General features: G+C 40.0%; 2 protein-coding genes across 2 annotated transcripts in view; one reads left to right on the top strand and one right to left on the bottom strand.

Annotated features, from left to right (window-relative positions):
* The window catches only part of polr3a (polymerase (RNA) III (DNA directed) polypeptide A), a 12,756-nt gene extending 4,070 nt beyond the window's left edge, over positions 1 to 8,686 (top strand). The window contains exons 7-14 of the mRNA XM_046069774.1: positions 57 to 325; positions 738 to 831; positions 952 to 1,044; positions 2,361 to 2,525; positions 3,703 to 3,867; positions 7,378 to 7,509; positions 7,597 to 7,729; positions 7,818 to 8,686. Of these exons, the coding sequence (XP_045925730.1) occupies positions 57 to 325; positions 738 to 831; positions 952 to 1,044; positions 2,361 to 2,525; positions 3,703 to 3,867; positions 7,378 to 7,509; positions 7,597 to 7,729; positions 7,818 to 7,966 (1,200 nt within the window). The 3' untranslated portion in view covers positions 7,967 to 8,686. The remainder of the gene's footprint in view (positions 1 to 56; positions 326 to 737; positions 832 to 951; positions 1,045 to 2,360; positions 2,526 to 3,702; positions 3,868 to 7,377; positions 7,510 to 7,596; positions 7,730 to 7,817) is intronic.
* Positions 8,687 to 11,074: 2,388 nt separating this feature from the next.
* The window catches only part of qrfprb (pyroglutamylated RFamide peptide receptor b), a 27,964-nt gene continuing 22,145 nt past the window's right edge, over positions 11,075 to 16,893 (bottom strand). The window contains exon 7 of the transcript XR_006827977.1: positions 11,075 to 14,228. The gene's annotated coding sequence lies outside the window, so the exon portion shown is untranslated. The remainder of the gene's footprint in view (positions 14,229 to 16,893) is intronic.

Genomic DNA, 16,893 nt, shown 5'->3' on the forward strand with positions numbered 1-16,893 from the left:
GGGGGGGTGGGGGTTTTACAATCATGCTGCCGGCTCAACGTGGTGATGTCTGTCAGCAATCGCCGATGGACGATGGCATCGTCTATCTGCCGAACCCTATTGCCACGTTTCCCTTAATTGTCAGTTTGATGAAATCATGTGTTTTCTCGCACAGAGCTCAGATGGAGCCAGGCTCAGCAGTGGGGGCCCTGTGTGCACAGAGCATCGGGGAGCCCGGTACTCAGATGACCTTGAAAACTTTCCATTTTGCTGGTGTAGCATCCATGAATATCACTCTGGGGGTGCCTCGCATCAAAGAGATCATTAATGCCTCCAAGAACATCAGGTATGATATATAATAACAGAGATGTTCCTTTGTTTTTTCTGTCGTATGAGCAGAGTAGACAAAGATAAGCCTTTTCATCCTTCAGGCTTTGTCTGTATGTCTCTGGGAATTCATTGGAAATTATTGCTGCCAGATAGAACACGAACTCATTCATGACCATTGAATTGGAAGGATTTCTCCTGTTTCACCTTTGCTTCCAGACAACGTTGTCATTTTTATAGAGTTTCACAGGTCAAAAGGGCCTTTGCCACTTTCAGTGAAGCATAACGTCAATCCATGGCTTAGACAGTGAAATAGTGCATTTAGCAGAATGAGCTCTGCTGATCCACAGAAATTGTCTTTGTATCACAGCAATAATGCATCTGTAATTTGTGTTGAATAATCTATTGAAAGTCCTCTACTCACCACTCAGCACGCCTATAATCACTGCTCATTTGGATGTGGAAGACGACGCTGACTTTGCCAGGCTAGTTAAGGGGAGGATAGAGAAAACTCTTCTAGGAGAGGTATTTCTACTACGCTGCATATTTTATTCCTTTATATCAATAAATCCATGGCATTAAATAGAAGGATATCAGTAGTTGAAGTACTGAACATTAAGTAGCCAATGTTGCTTTCCTCCACAGATTTCTGAGTACATTGAAGAAGTGTTTCTGCCAGATGACTGTTTCATTCTGGTGAAATTGTCACTGGAGAGAATAAGGCTGCTGCGACTGGAGGTACCACTGATTTCTTTTTGTTACTGATAGTGTGTGAATGCTGCTATTAATATCAATAGGAATGATGGCCAAAACTATGAAAGTATTCATTAGAAAATTATAATAAACTGTAGTAATCCTTAAAAAAACTCTATGTAACTTTTGAAACTGGAAATAATTATTTCTCTTAAAAATTAAAAGTTGAATTCATAAGCTATGAAACACATCCTTACTAACATTAATACACTTTGCTGCTACGGACTTACTTCATCTGGTTTGACCAGTAGCCGACAGTAGTTCTTGTTAGCTGATTAATGAATGTATATACAGTAGGTAAACGGTTAGATGCTTTGATTGTATTGTTGTATGTTTGTACTGTTGGACTTTCTGTCCCGCTGTCTTTCTTGGCCAGGGCGCCCTTGAAAAAGAGATTTTATCTCAATGGGTCTTTACCCCTGGTTAAATAAAAGTTATTAAAAAAAAATTACCACATATATTGCTGTGGATCTTACATTACTGAGTCAGTTTTCTGACTTTCTGACTATTTTCTACTTGTGTTACTGTTAAACTGCATTTTAGCAAGTCACAGATAAACATTTTAGTAGCAGTATCCTAAAGTAAAACAAGACGTAAAGACACGTACCCCACCAGGAGACCCGTTTCCCCGTGTGGTACCATTTTGCTCGCCCTCACCTGGACACCTAATGGTGAATTGGTACATTTAGGGAAATAGACTCAGTCGTTTTCTAGTCCGGAGTTAAATGAGAAGAATGATACCACTGTTATGCCTGTAAGGTAAATATGAAGGTACCAACAGCAGCTGGTCAGCTTAGCTTAGCACAAAGACTGGAACAGTGGTAAAACAGCTGGCTTGTTCTGTCCAGATGTAAAGAAGTCTGCCTACCAGCACATGTAAAGCTCACTAATTAAAACTCCATATCTTGTTTGTTTAATCCTTATAAAAACTGTTTTGTGAGACCACTTGTTGCCAACTGTCCAAACGAACGTCCATAGTCTTGCTTTAGAGGATTGAAAAAAAATCCTGTGGATGCTAGAAGGAAACATGGGGGTGGTTGCCATAGTTACAAATTAATCTTCCTAGCATTTGGGTCAGATGTAGAATAGGCATTCTTCCCTCATTCTTAATTTTGAAGATTAAATAACCTGCCATTGATGAAGCCCTGAAGACATTGTTCCTGTAATGCATCACACGTGAAGGTTCTCTCAGTTTATTGGCTGTTGTTTTTGAAGTGCTACAATATAGATGAGTGACTTGCATTGTGTGGTAAGAATAACAATGATAGCTTTGCCTCTGATTTACTTTTTTTGCCTTTCAGGTAAATGCAGAAACGGTGCGTTACTCCATCTGCATGTCTAAACTACGAGTGAAACCTGGAGACATCGCTGTGCACGGCGAGGCGGTGGTGTGCGTGTCTCCACGAGAGAACAGCAAAAGCTCCATGTACTATGTGCTGCAGTCATTAAAAGAGGAACTGCCTAAGGTAAGAACCTGATGTGTATTGGTTTATAAAAAAAAACCTGTCTGTGAAAACATTGAGTTTGTCTTGTGCATCCTAACTTTGTTTGATACATTTTACACACTTTTCACACACTTTAACAGGCTGATATTGGATTATATGTGCGCTGACTTCTAGAAACTTTTTGTTTCCACTCTATCTTACATTGTTTATTTTACATCTAATTCATATTTTAAAAGAACAATGGCAAGGCAAGAATATAGATAAACAAAATTTTACAAAGTGATGCTGCATCAGGGTTTAGGGTGAGGTCTCTAACGATACTGGGAAAGAAAATATGGGCAACAAATGAAGGAAATAAGAAACATAAGTATAAATGAGTAACAGGTCTCTCTGAACCTGTCCTGAATGCCTTCAAAAACATAAACAGTACATCATTCCTGAAACCACAAATTTGCTAGCAGGGGTGAATGCGTAAATAATCGGCTGTTTACATATTCAGTAGAGACAGAACAAATGAAGTGTTTTTTTAGCCACCTGGCGAATGTAAGCCCAGTATTCATTCTTCATTATTCCTTTTACTTCTGTTTTCGTCTCCACCAACTCCCATTGCTAAATGCTCTTCTAAATTCACCAGTTAGTCACTAACTTTCTCTGTTGTTTGGATTAGATAAGAGTGGTGAGACAGAACTAAACAGTAAGGTTGTGGGCTGTAAAACCAAAATAGCAAAAAGATGCTGAAACGCTTCAAAGATAAGGGGAACTGCGGAGTCGGGTAAATAATTAATTATTCTCTGTGTGTTTGTCACTATGAGTGACACCCTTCACGTTACATGTTGTCATTTGATTATCTGTTAATATAAAAATGTTAATTAGTGCAGCTTTAAGGAGGTTACCTGGTCTTTGGGAACCTGTGATGAGCATTTATATTTTCATTTCGAGGTGAAATAAGATTAATCGGGGAAAAAAATAGTCAACAAATTAAAATGATAATTAGAGTAACTGTTAATCGCAACCTAGAAAAATGTCTTAGAGCATTGCGTAGTAACACTAGTAAGAAGGAAGAGTATGAATGTGTTTTGCTGAATATGAATTGAAGTGATGCTCCTAAATTAGTACCCTGTATTATAAAGTAAATCTGGAGGCCTGTGTTAGTTTCTTTTTTTAATCTGCTGACATTGTTCTCCTTCCTACTTGGAAGGTGGTGGTTCAAGGCATACCTGAGGTTTCCCGAGCTGTCATTCACATCGACGAACAGAGCGGCAAGAACAAGTACAAACTCCTGGTGGAGGGGGACAACCTGAGAGCTGTCATGGCAACGCACGGAGTGAATGGAAGCAGGACCACTTCAAACAATACGTATGAGGTATCAGTCAAGGGAGATTTAAAAGCCAGTGGTGCTGTAGCTTGGATTAGAGCCCTGCATGAGTGCTTATTTTGATTCCACATCTGTCACATGAATTCTGAGACTGAATAGAAACCCATGACAGATTGTGCCTCTGCATGGATCACACTGGCACCTAAACCAATAAATACAATTTGAGTTGTCAGTTCAAGAAGGTAGTCTTAGTAGTAGTTTTTATTTTTAAATTTTTTTATAATTGCTAATTTGATAAAGAATACAGGGAAATGTACACGTTACTTGCTAGTCATGCAGTTTGATTATACAGTTTATTAGGTACATCGAGCTAAAACTAAAGCAGTGTTAATACTACAGCCCTGTAATAAATTCGAACTTCATGACAGTTATAATGTTTGTTGAAACTGTTTAGATAGGTGTAGTTTCAACTTAATTATTAATTAGTAATTTTGGAGGCTGTATTTGGTTGTGATGTTACATTCTATCTATATCATTGCAAGCCCCATGATACCGTGCATTAGGGTTGTTAAGGGTGATCAGCGATTGGTTTTTCGTGCACTGATATATTAAGGCGATTTTAACAAACTCACCTCAGAACTAAGATGATATAAATAGTCTCTAGAATCTGCACCTCACTGCAGTTTTTCTCATTCATTGATTTATTTGTGGCGACACGACACGCACAATATCAATACTCACCGCCACAGACTATATACTATTTAATATGAGTAAAATCATAATTCATTGTGGAACTGCGTTCAGCGCATTGATTCACTTAGCACCTCCGCTTACACTCTCTCTCTCACACTCACACACATACACACACACATTGAAACAGAGCCATGTGTTTATAGAAAAACTATTGCATTGAAGTTAACTCTGAGAGGTTAGTCTATATATTTTCTTAACACAACGCTGTCAATGTTGGAGACAGATATGTTAACGTTAGAATACAGCTGCGTTGTCGAGGTTGACACACATGGCTGCTATCGATTGCTCCCCCCTTCTCCCTGCTACAAGTGTACGGCGCCACAGTTGCACAGTAATTCTGTGGGAAACACTGTACTGTGCATTTACAGATGTTTCTGGTGGTTTCTATTGAAGCTAATAAGTCTGTTTCATGCTGGCATTTCACTGACTTGCTGCAACATAACTGCCAATCAGATCGCCAATCGGTGATCTCAAGTATGATCAGACGATATGAAAAGAAAGACAATCGCCCTACTCTACGATGTATGAGTTATGGGCGTGACTTCCGGCAAAGTCCTTATAGGCATCCCGCCACTTGGCAGCCATCTTGGTAACTCCTCTGGGCGGTTATTTTGGACTAACATGACCTGGCTCTTATTCAAATGAATGGGGAGAGAGCCATAACTGCACTTTCACTGGTCACTGGGATATAAAATTTACATGTAGAGAATCACCAGTAAAAGCTGATAAAAATCTATGAAAAGGTTAGGTACATCCTCTCCCACCTGTAGGCGGACTCATCCCCACCACAGATGTTCTGTGAGAACAGCAGAGGGGAAAGAACGCAGCCTTGAGGTGAACCACTGCTGATGGTCCTGGAGTCAGACCGATGTTTTCCCAGCTTGATGTGCTGCTTCCGGTCTGTCAGGAAGTCTGTGATCCACCTGCAGGTGGAGTCAGGCACGTTCAGCTGGGAGAGCTTGTCCTGCAGCAGGGCCGGGATGATGATGATGATGTGAAAGCAGAGCTGAAATCCACAAACAGGCTCATGACGTAGGTTCCAGGGGAGTCCAGGTGCTGGAGGATATAGTGAAGGGCCATGTTAACTGCGTCATCTACAAATCTGTTGGCTCTGTAGGCAAACTGCAGGGGGCCAGGAGTGGATCTGTGTTGGATTTAAGGTGGGACACCACAAGGTGCTCAAAAGACTTCGTTACCACAGATGTCAGAGCGACAGGTTTGTAGTCCTTGTTTTTTGGGGGACAGGGATGATGGTGGAGGCATTGAAGCAGGCTGGCACATGGAATGTCTCCAGTAAGGTGTTACAAATGTCTGTGAACACCGGAGAGAGCTGATCAGCACCGTGCTTCAAGGTGGATGGGGAGACAGAGTCTGGCCCAGCTGCTTTGCGGAGGTTTTGCTTCCTGAATAGTCTGTTGACATCCCTCTCTGAGATGGAGAGGGGGGGACGGGGGTGGAGCTTGCCTCCTCTGAAGAGGGGGAGGAGGGGATGGTGGACTAGGGCTGGGGCTAGAGGTGGAGCTGAGCAAAGGAGTCTTGCGGGATGGTGTCAGATTGTCTTTCGAAGCGGCTGTAGAACTGGTTCACTTCATTTGCCAGGCGAGAGTCGTTGATGGAGTGGGGGGCTTTGGGTTTGTAGTTTGTGATCTGTCTGATCCCCCTTCTCCTTTTCCAACCTAAGCTGTCTGAGCTTAATTGTGAACTAGGGTTTGTCATTGTTATAACTCAACCTGGTACGTGATGGTAACCAGCTGTCCTCGCAGAAACTGATGTAGGACGTCACAGCATCAGTAAACTCATCCAGACTGTTGGTGGCGGTCCTGAAAACATTTTTCCAGTGCAGTCCAAAGTTGTTCCTTTCACTGAACTGGCGTTTGCAAAAGTTAGCTGTATGCTAACTCAGATGTCTTCATCCCTGCCCCCCCATCCCTTTAAGAGCTTCTCGGGTAATAAATGATGCACCTTGAAAAGTATCTTGACACCAGTCTGAAAAGCAGTGTTTTGCTGCCCCCTCTGGTTAAACGTTTCAAGCCTGTTTCACTTCTTCCTAAACTCTTTAAGAATACAAACACACAGACATGCACATACACACAGACACTTTCATTGGTGACGGTTTTCCCTGCCCCTGCACTTTAACCACACAGCCTTTCATAACTCACGAACCACTTTTTGTAGACAAAATTGCCCTCAGCAGAGAGAACATTTTCTTTCTTCACTTTCTTTATAGAGTAAAGAAAGAATTTCATTGGTCCACAAAGTTGTGCCCACACTAAAGCAATTGCAACTTTCTACCTATGAGGTTAAAATTTGCCATGAAGGTCTAATGTTTGTGAGATTGTGTGTGTTAATGCATACATGGGTAGATGCATTAATGTACATGATCACAGCTATTATTAATTTGCTGTTGTTCTCTTGTTCCTCTTGTTCTGTCAGATCCCACAACAAATTGAAAAGTAATGATTTCATAGGTTGGTGAATAGCAGGAATTTTCTGGGCTGCTTCACCAAGGCCATCCGACTCTCAACTGACCGTTTATACTTGTCGTCTGACAACAGAAAAAGACTTGTCCACGACTCGCACTTGTGACAGAGGCTGTACTTACAGAAAATTATTGTTGCTGCTGTGTTTAGTCTGTGAAGGTTAACAGTTGATTTTTATCTTCACGTTTGTAAAGTGAGACGTGTTTTTTATCAAGTACATCCACTTCTGAGGGTTAAAAATGGTGAGTGGAAGCTGATGGCTCTGTATGCATTTTGAAATGTATCCCATCTCTACTATAATTATGTCAATGTTGAATTTTTCTAGGTTGAGAGGACCTTGGGTATTGAGGCTGCTAGATCCACCATCATCAATGAGATTCAGTACACCATGGTGAACCACGGAATGAGCATTGACCGGCGTCACGTCATGCTTCTAGCAGATCTCATGTCCTATAAGGTATGATAAATACACATCTTGTCTTCATATTGTTTGCGTAGTTACAAGAAAATTCACATGTATTCATACTGTTTTCTGTCCATAAAGGGGGAGATATTGGGAATCACCAGGTTCGGTTTAGCCAAAATGAAGGAGAGTGTCCTCATGCTGGCCTCCTTCGAGAAAACAGCTGATCATCTCTTCGACGCCGCCTACTTCGGTCAAAAGGACTCTGTCTGTGGTAAACTGATGCTTCATTTCTGTGATGAAATTGCACTTTATTCTTTGACTTAATTGGGTCTTAACATTTCCTGTGTGTTTGTGTTTAGGTGTATCTGAGTGCATCATTATGGGGATTCCAATGAACATCGGAACAGGACTGTTTAAACTCCTTCACAAGGCTGACAAGGATCCCTCTCCTGTCAAAAGGCCTCTCCTCTTTGATAGTGCCGACTTCCATATACCTCTGTTCACATAGCATCAAGGAAAGAAACGGCAGCGGTGTGTGAAATTTGTGAATTTCCCAGAGCCTGTTGTCTATAGACATTTTAAGATTATCTTCAGCAAATAGAGAAGTGCCTGCCACAGTGTCGGATCATTTCCTGTTTGGGGATTTACCAGAAAAGGAGGTTGTCTTCTTTTTTGCCGCGACGTTGTTGCTGACGCCACAGACTCTGAGAATGCTGCATTTAATTTTACAAAGCAAGTTTGTTAGCATGCAAGAGTTAGTGGAGTTGCTTATTATTTCAGTTTCAATATTGTAATCTGTGAGGAGAATACAGAAAATTTAAGATGCTTGTTCTTTTCTGGCTTTTTACTTGTTTATTAAACTGTGTTTTCTCGGTTATTAAGAAGTTACATAATATGTTCCCTCAATGTAATGACATTGAACACTGTGAGAAATCTTTTTGGCGGCATTTTGTATGTATAACATAATTCAGTTATATAAACGTGTGCAGCAGACTTGAGAATACTTCTTAATCATAAAGCAGACTTGACCTCTTCTGTACGGGCACTTATTTTTACATAAGGACTTTTTCTCATTCACACTGCAAAAACCAGTTCAATTTATCTTTTTTTTGTTTTGATACAAGATTCAGATCTGCAGGGGTTCCCTGAGATTGAAATCTTCAATCCCTTATGAAGTCTATTCATATAATAATGTATATATGTAATAAAATTAAATGACCCAGAAAAATCTAGTCTTTGAATTATTTATTCTAGCGCACCCTGTTGGCCAATCAATTTGAATATATACAATTTACAAATGTTGAGCCATGCAAGCAGCATGCTAGGGATGGCAATTGGACCACCACTTTGGTCTAGACTTAAATATCTATGGTATGTATTATGATATTTTGTACAGATATTTGATTCCCACATGAGTCCTAATGATTTTGGTGATCTTGGGACATTTCCATATGTGCCACCATGAGATCAATATTTGTGATTTTGAGTGAAACGTCTCGACAACTATTGGATGGATTTCCACGTATGTTTTAACTAGGTGCACATTCATGTCTCCCACAGGGGAAACTGTTACAGTTTAGTTGATTCCTTAACTTTTCATTGAGCGCCACCATCAAAATTTCAATTTGTACTTAACCAAATGCCTGTAAATGCTGCTGACATTTGCATCAGCCTCAGCTGTTCTTTGTGTAAAGTGCTACTTAGCAAATGTTAGCAGTAGTTCCACCACCAGCCACAATGTATTTTAGGTTTTCAGGCTGTAAGAAGTGGGAGAATGGTGTCCATTGACGGCACACTCACAAGGCGTTAGTCTTGTTTTTCATTTTTCAACCTGACTTCAGATATCGTTACAAGCCAAAGACTGCACTCTAAATTTGAACATTAAAGAAATTTGGTCTGTGTTATTGTATGTGGGTCAGATTCCCTGATCATTTAGAAGACTGGCTATGAACTTCAGATGCTCCCATATGGTTGCAGATTGGAATATAAATATCTTTATTGATTTTTTTTTTTTCTATAACTCTTGGCCACTACTGGAATCCATTGTTACTGCCATCTTCCACAAAGGGGGAAGTTCCAAGCTTTTCAGAGGCGACTTTCAAGCCCACATGCGGTATGTATTATTTAAAAGAAAGATTTTATGTGGAGTATTCCTTTAAAATCTCATATAAGACTGCAATACATACATATTTGATTTTTAAGTGTTTAATAGCAGACATTTATTTGTCTGAGAACATCTGCTTTCATTAATTAACCTCACAGATGCTTACACAGCATTTGTCCAATGCAGTATTTGAACTTCATGTACAGTTTCTGGTTAGTTCTCAGCTCAGTAATTGCAATAGTGAATTAGTATCAGTTTTGCCAAACTAGATATCTGTTGCTAAATACTTGTTGTCTTACAGCTGATGTGGGAACCAAGTGTTCGTTTTGATTTGTTTTTGTTACCAAGAAACATTTTCTTGATATATGTATAAAACATAGAACAGTTTTGTGCAATCTGACAACCCCGATCACATCAAATTTTTGGAGTTTCCAGAAGTGTAAAAACCGACAAATGGTCACATCCTACCTGACCAAAAAAAATCCATAGACGAATATAAATTTCTAAGGGACTTTAGGGAAATTATTAGGGGGAAGAGGGATCCCAATTTAGGGATGGTTATGTATTTCATTTATTTATTTTTGCTAACAGGAGGGTAGTCTGATTTTTGGGGTGAGAGCAGGGGAGAGTCACAGTCATTATTTCATTCATTAATTTTACTTTCACCATTTCGAATTTCAGGTGTATTGTGGTTTCAGGTGTATTGTGGTCCATCAGCAGCCACAGAGCTAACATCAGTTTATTCATTCAGTGACTGTAAGAACAGTCTGTATACTGTATAAGCTCTTCATTCCAAAGAGTGGCAATAATCAACATTTTGTCAAACATTAAGCAATTTATAATTCAAATTCTTGTGCCCATTGGTGGGCAGTTATTTTATCTGCAACATACTAAGATTAAAATTTCTGCGCACCATGTCTCTTTTAGTTAATAGTAATGAAATGAATTGTACCAATTCAGTTAAATGTTTTTAGAAATTGGGGGAGGGCAGGGTCAAAAGTTAACAGTTTGGCTCATCTGCCAATGGCAGGTAAACAGAAAAATTCAAATTAAAAACTTTATTTTTTTTTTACTGGCCCATGCCTTTGACTGACCGACCATGAGTCAGTGGGGAAGGAGCATCCATATCTGGTAGTCAGTGCCAACTAGCCATGAGCAGCTGCTGTCAGACTGAACGTGTCCATACTGGAAGCACAGAGAGCTTTGATGTCACTAGAAGCACATTCATGGCCCTTTTGTAGAGTTTCTGTGTGGTACCCACCTGTGTTGTAGCTGAGCTAGCGGAAAGGCTGAGAGGCTCCGATGTCTGTGTGTCTGTGGGAGAGTGCCAGTATGTAGTTGTAGCCCTACTGTTCATGGTAATGTTAAAGGCTACAGTTCGGGGAGGGTGTTATAGTTTTTATAAGTCAAGAGGAGGTTCCAAAGAAAATGAATTTCTAATACTTTCTGTGCAGTCCCTAAATTAAAAGACCCCATTTGAATTGAACACAATGTATACTCAAAACAAAGAAAAAAGTTGTAATGGATCATTTTATTGAATGTAAAATGTAATATACCAACATGATAATGACCTCATTCACTTCAAAAGCCTGTTCTTGCATTTGGGAAAGAGCACAGTCTTTAAGAAGCACCACTGACAACAATCATCCAAGGTCAAAACTTGTGTGACACATGCTGAAAGTAGAGCCTACTGGCAACCTGATCTTTTTTTTAATGACAAAACCAATCAAATGAATGATTGTTTTTTTTCTTTTAAACAATCTACACATTACTGTGAATAGCTTTTATTGGCAAACAAATTACAGAACTAATTTTACATATACACCAAAATTATAATATTCACTAAAATCACATATAGACATGAAATTTACAAAAATATTCCACAGCACCATTAAGCAAACACATTAATACTGTAATTGTAAAAAGCTTCACTAGTTTGGTTCACATGGGAATGAATGAGAAAAAAGCTAACCCTCCCGCTGCTGAAGTGGAAATCGATCTCAGCGCGCCAATACTGGAGAATACACTGGAGTATAATTTGCAAAGCCTTTTTGGCAGTCGTGAAGTTTAAGAGAGCCATGACTCTATGGGGTTCCTTTTGTATTCATTAGTTGTATTAGTTATTTAAAATGATCAAATGCGCGATCAAACTTTCTGCCCCTTGTATGGGCCAACCATCGGGACAGCTGGCCCGGCCCGTGGCTTAAGCGACATTGGTGTTTGCCTACGGCCGTAAAATATCAGGGGGTGGTGCAAGAGAAAGTTTTTGACTCTGCACTAATCAACTCAGCCCAGCTGATGAGACACTGGCGTAAGCCGTGACACTAATCAAGTGCACTTTGAGCCCAGACAGTTGTGACGACGGATGTAACTGGTAGAGTTTTACAATATAAACATCTTAAAACTGAGGTCTGTTTGGGACAGTGAGCTGCACTTTATCAGAGCTGTTGAAGTTCACGTGTGTGGATTTATGGCGAGATTTCTGCATGATCAGTAGTGTTTTCGGTTGGTCTCTGTTTCATATGCAGCCCCAAACTGTGTCGGTCAAACAGTCTAAAGAAGATAGCCTATTACCGGCTGAGCAATAAAGTAATGCACAGCAGAGTAGCTATAGGGCAGGTAGACTTTCTAAAAATAAAAATAAATATAGCCGCGAGCAGCAATGATTGGGATCCAAGCAAGTTGTGAAAAACGCATCATTTGACATTTTGACACATCTAACAAGTTGAGGTAGTGACGTCACATGTGCCAGACCTGGATAGTTTTGTCAGTTTAAACTTAAAACACTTACAACTGTCAAGATGTGGCGGGAAAATTCTGAAAAAAATTTTCGACTCTGTCGAGTGTGGTTGCGTTTGAAGAAAGACTTGGAGATACAGATGTTAATTGATTAAACCTATTCTGAAAAATATGGAGTGACTGACTTCTGAATTGACCAAAGGTTACAGTGAGGCAAACATTAGTCATATATCAGTGGATATGCTGAAAAAAAGTCTGCTCTATAGGACGTACGGGTGATTTTCTTAGATTTTTTGAAGTTAGGAATGAGAAATGTCTAGAAATGTACATTTCTTGCAATAAGCCACGCCCACTTTCCGCAATCATTACCAAATTTTTTACATGAAGTAAGTAGTGGACCTAGATCGTGCAAACCGAATTTCGTACAAATCCATCCAGCGAATTAAGAGGTATAAACTTTTTGCAAGTGTAGCGCCCCCTAGTGGAAGAATATCCCAGGACTGCACAGCAAAGCTCGGGCCTAAAATCTGAACGTGTCAAGTTCGGTTACAATAGCTAAAGCCAATTTTGATTTACGGGCATTTATGTAAAATTGTACTTAACGACACAAAAGTAAAAATTTCTGAAAAAAGAAACAGATTCTTTTGATAACTTTTGATCAGCGACTTCCATAGATGATCGTGCCAAAGTTTCAGGTTGTATAATTTGACCCTTTTAGAGAAGAAGACCATTGGAGCAAAGATGTAGATGAATCCAGAGATTAAAATGATGAAAGAAGTTTGACTCTAAACAAAGTCATTTAATATAATTGCAAAAATGCAAAGTTGATTGTTATAGCGCCACCATCAGGTTTAAAAGGGCCATTTTTTTGCCTGAGTAGTGGGTGGAATTTGCAACCTACGTGCCAATTAGGAAGAGGAGGAGGAGGAGGAGACCCCTAAAAAGGTTTGACCATGAGCAGAAAACACATGAACTATTTATCCAGGACTTTATAAATGAATTGAAATTAATAAATTTATCATTGAGGTGAAAAGACTGTTACATGCACATTTAAAGAGGCTACTTCCCCAAACCAAAGACTCAGACTGTGTGCTGACTCAGCAGGGATATTATGTTAGAAATGTTGATCTACAGGAGAAAACATATTTAAAAGCAATAGCTACAGAATGCATATCCAGAGAGTCTTACTGCATTATCTTCAACAATTTATTTAGATTTTGAATTGTTGCCTGCCAGCTGAATATTGTTTCCCATTATATAGACAATAAAATTTCCACCATAAATTGCAGACATTTTCACCAGAATGCAGGAAATTAAGTGTTTAATGCTCCAAATCTAATCCCCCAATTGTATATTTCATCAAGAATTTTTTCTAAATAGTATTAAAATATATTCTTGTCTTGTTCTCATGTCCCCAATCTTGTGCAATGTCACATCTCATGGCGTAAGTGTTTTGTCACACCCCTTATTGTACTTGAGTATGAGTTGTGTACTCCATGGTGGTCAGAGGTGGCCATGGAGTACGAATGAGTACACTTCACTTGCACTGGTACACTTTTCCACTGCAGATACCACTCAGCGTGTTTGGGGGAATATTACAGTAGGTACAGATATTATATGGAAGCATGGTGTAATGTTGAGGGGTGACTTTGGTGGCTGCCTGGGTCAAAAATGGCAGTTTGTCCCAGTCCAGCCTTGGGGTGAAGCGTCTCCCCATTAAGAGAGATGCTGTGCGCATTTACGCAGGAGGCACAGCAGCGTAACTTCATTGATTATTATTATATTACTTCTACACATCCAAAATGTCTCACACACAGTTCAGGTTCATACAGTGAAATAGTTTGGAATAAAGCAGCCGTTGTCCTGATAAATCCTGAGCTCCATGACCAGTGGAGGTAGAGTAAAATGTCCATGCTGATGCAAGTCTCTAAATTGAAGAAAACAATTAGTTCAGGTGGGAGGATGATTTATGTGTACATGCGGATGCAAATAATGTCAGAGCTGACACGCACATCACACCAATTCAGCTGCTATAATCGTGACACAATGAGTACAAACAGCTGCTAATTTCAAATTAATAGACTATATTATCAACAAGAACATCCTTAATGTTGCAATTGGGGCTGTAGGCTACATTTGAGATAAATGTGACTTTCCTACAGGGACTGATGAAACGTTCACCCTAATCAAGCAGAGGGCTGAAATATCTCCTGTTCATAGCCAAATAGCCTGGGAGTGAGTTACTGGATTTCCATGTAGTGCATTATACTGTAATCTGTGACTGTTGTTGCTTTTAACTTATGCTAGAATGTTCATTCTGGCTGTGTCCGAAATCACCCACTACTCACTATATAGTGGACTATTTAGAGAGCTTGCCATTTTTTAGTGCTGTCCGAATGTATAGTGATAATTAATTTACCATATATAGTTCACTCAATGTATCCCAGAATGCATGAATGAATTTTGAAAAGTAGTGTACAACCGATGGTCACTAACCAAGCGCTACATACCATCATGCATTGCGCTGATAGAAAAAACTGACTGTCTGACGGCAATGACGTAATTAACGGCGCCGAAATAACGATCGGTGTAGTGTGCGAAAGTGTTGTTTTAATAATGCGAGTGAGCTCACTATATAGTGCTCTACATACAACTCCCTACATAGGGGGTAGGGAGTAGTGAATGAGTGGGGATTTCGGACACAGCCTATGACTTTGAGATGTGTCTACATATCATATTTTGACAGACATGTTTCTTGATTGGGAAGATACGATCTGTAGCATTTATGTTAATGCTGGTCTGCTCATCTGATAGCGGTAGGCCGTAACAAAACATGTTCTTCCCGAGTGGGCTGGGAACCTACGAATGCAAACAAAGGCGCTATAAGCAAGGTCAACGTGTTTCAATATATCAAAAACCTTATATCCACGCGTTCAGGGGATTGAGCTGAATCTCCTGGTATAGGCCACGCCCATTTCCGCTTAAACTTTTTTTTTGCTAAATCTGCTGAAAAACCTATTTTAATTAACTCTTCCGAAGCCCCGAGTCCGATCAACACCAAATTTGGCACGGATAATCTCTGGACCAAGCTGATGAAAGTTTGTAGAGGAAATTTTGATCCGATTAAAACTGTCGCAATTATAGGCTAACAAATGTTTGCACAAAACGCTATAAACAGGAAGTTATGTCATATCTTCACTTCGGAATGGCCAATCGACACCAAATATGGAACAATTGTGTGGGACGCCCCCTGAGGGCCTGTGCAAAATTTGGTACAACTAGCCCCTAGGCGGCGCTATTTAATCCGAAAAATTTGTTCCTCTATAACCTCTATAACAAGACACATTGACATGAAACCTGTTTTGAATTATTAAGCATGGTCCCCTCACTATAGGCACCAAAGTTGCCCCAAATATGCCCATAGGTGGCGCTGTTATTGCAGATTAAAGACCAAAAAAAATCCCATTGATTTACATGCATATTATATCTCCATAACCACAAGTCCGCTTCTTGCCAAATTTGGGTCATTTGTTCCCTATGGGCCCCTGATCACACCTGAAAGATTTGGTGCAATTCGGCTTATAGGTGGCGCTATAATTGGAGCTCAAATACCATCGGAACATCCCTTTCATTTCAATGGGATTTTGAACCAAAGGACATTTTGTCTCATAACTACGCGCCACTACATCGCACGTTCATAAACCGTATGTCTACGTGTTTGGGGGATGCTGCCGATTCGTATGGTATAGGACACGCCTCTGTGCAATGACGTTTTCATTTTGCTAAATTGCAAAAACTGGAAAACCTATTTTAATTAACTCCTCCGAAACCGCAAGTCTGATCACCACATCTCTGGACCGAGCCGATAAAAGTTTGTAGAGGGAATTTTGATTCGCCAAAAAATGACCTAATTACAGGCTAACAAATTGTTGCCAAAACGCAAAAAAATGGATGTGATGTCATATCTTAGGTTTGCAATGGCCGATCTACACCAAACTCAGGGACCTTGTCTGGCACGCCCTCCTAAGTGGTTGTGGGAAATTTGGTGTCAATCGGCCTCTAGTTGGCGCTACTAAGCGTATATCAAATAACACTTCTATAGACATACAGTGGGGGAAAAAAGTATTTGACCCCTTGCTGATTTTGCAGGTTTGCCCACTTACAAAGAATGCAACAATCTACAATTTTAATCATATGTACATTCTAACAGTGAAAGACAGAATCCCAAAGAAAATTCCAGAAAATCACATCATATGAATTTATAAAAATTTATAACCATCTGATGAGGAAAAACAAGTATATGACCCCCTTCCAAACAGCAAGTATTCTGGCTCCTACAAGCCAGTTAGTCTTTCTTTAAGACACAGCCCCAATCCCAACCAATTATCTACATCAAATACCCCTGCCTCACCTCGTTACCTGTATAAAAGACACCTGTCAACACCCAAACAACCAGCATCCAACATCACCACCATGGGCAAGACCAAAGAGCTTTCTACGGACATCAGGGACAAGACTGTTGATCTGCACAAGGCTGGGATGGGCTACAAGAGAATCGGAAAGCAACTTGGAGAGAAAAGATCAACTGTCGG

The sequence above is a fragment of the Micropterus dolomieu genome, linkage group LG14 (genome assembly GCF_021292245.1).
Source record: "Micropterus dolomieu isolate WLL.071019.BEF.003 ecotype Adirondacks linkage group LG14, ASM2129224v1, whole genome shotgun sequence".
NCBI lineage: Eukaryota > Metazoa > Chordata > Actinopteri > Centrarchiformes > Centrarchidae > Micropterus > Micropterus dolomieu.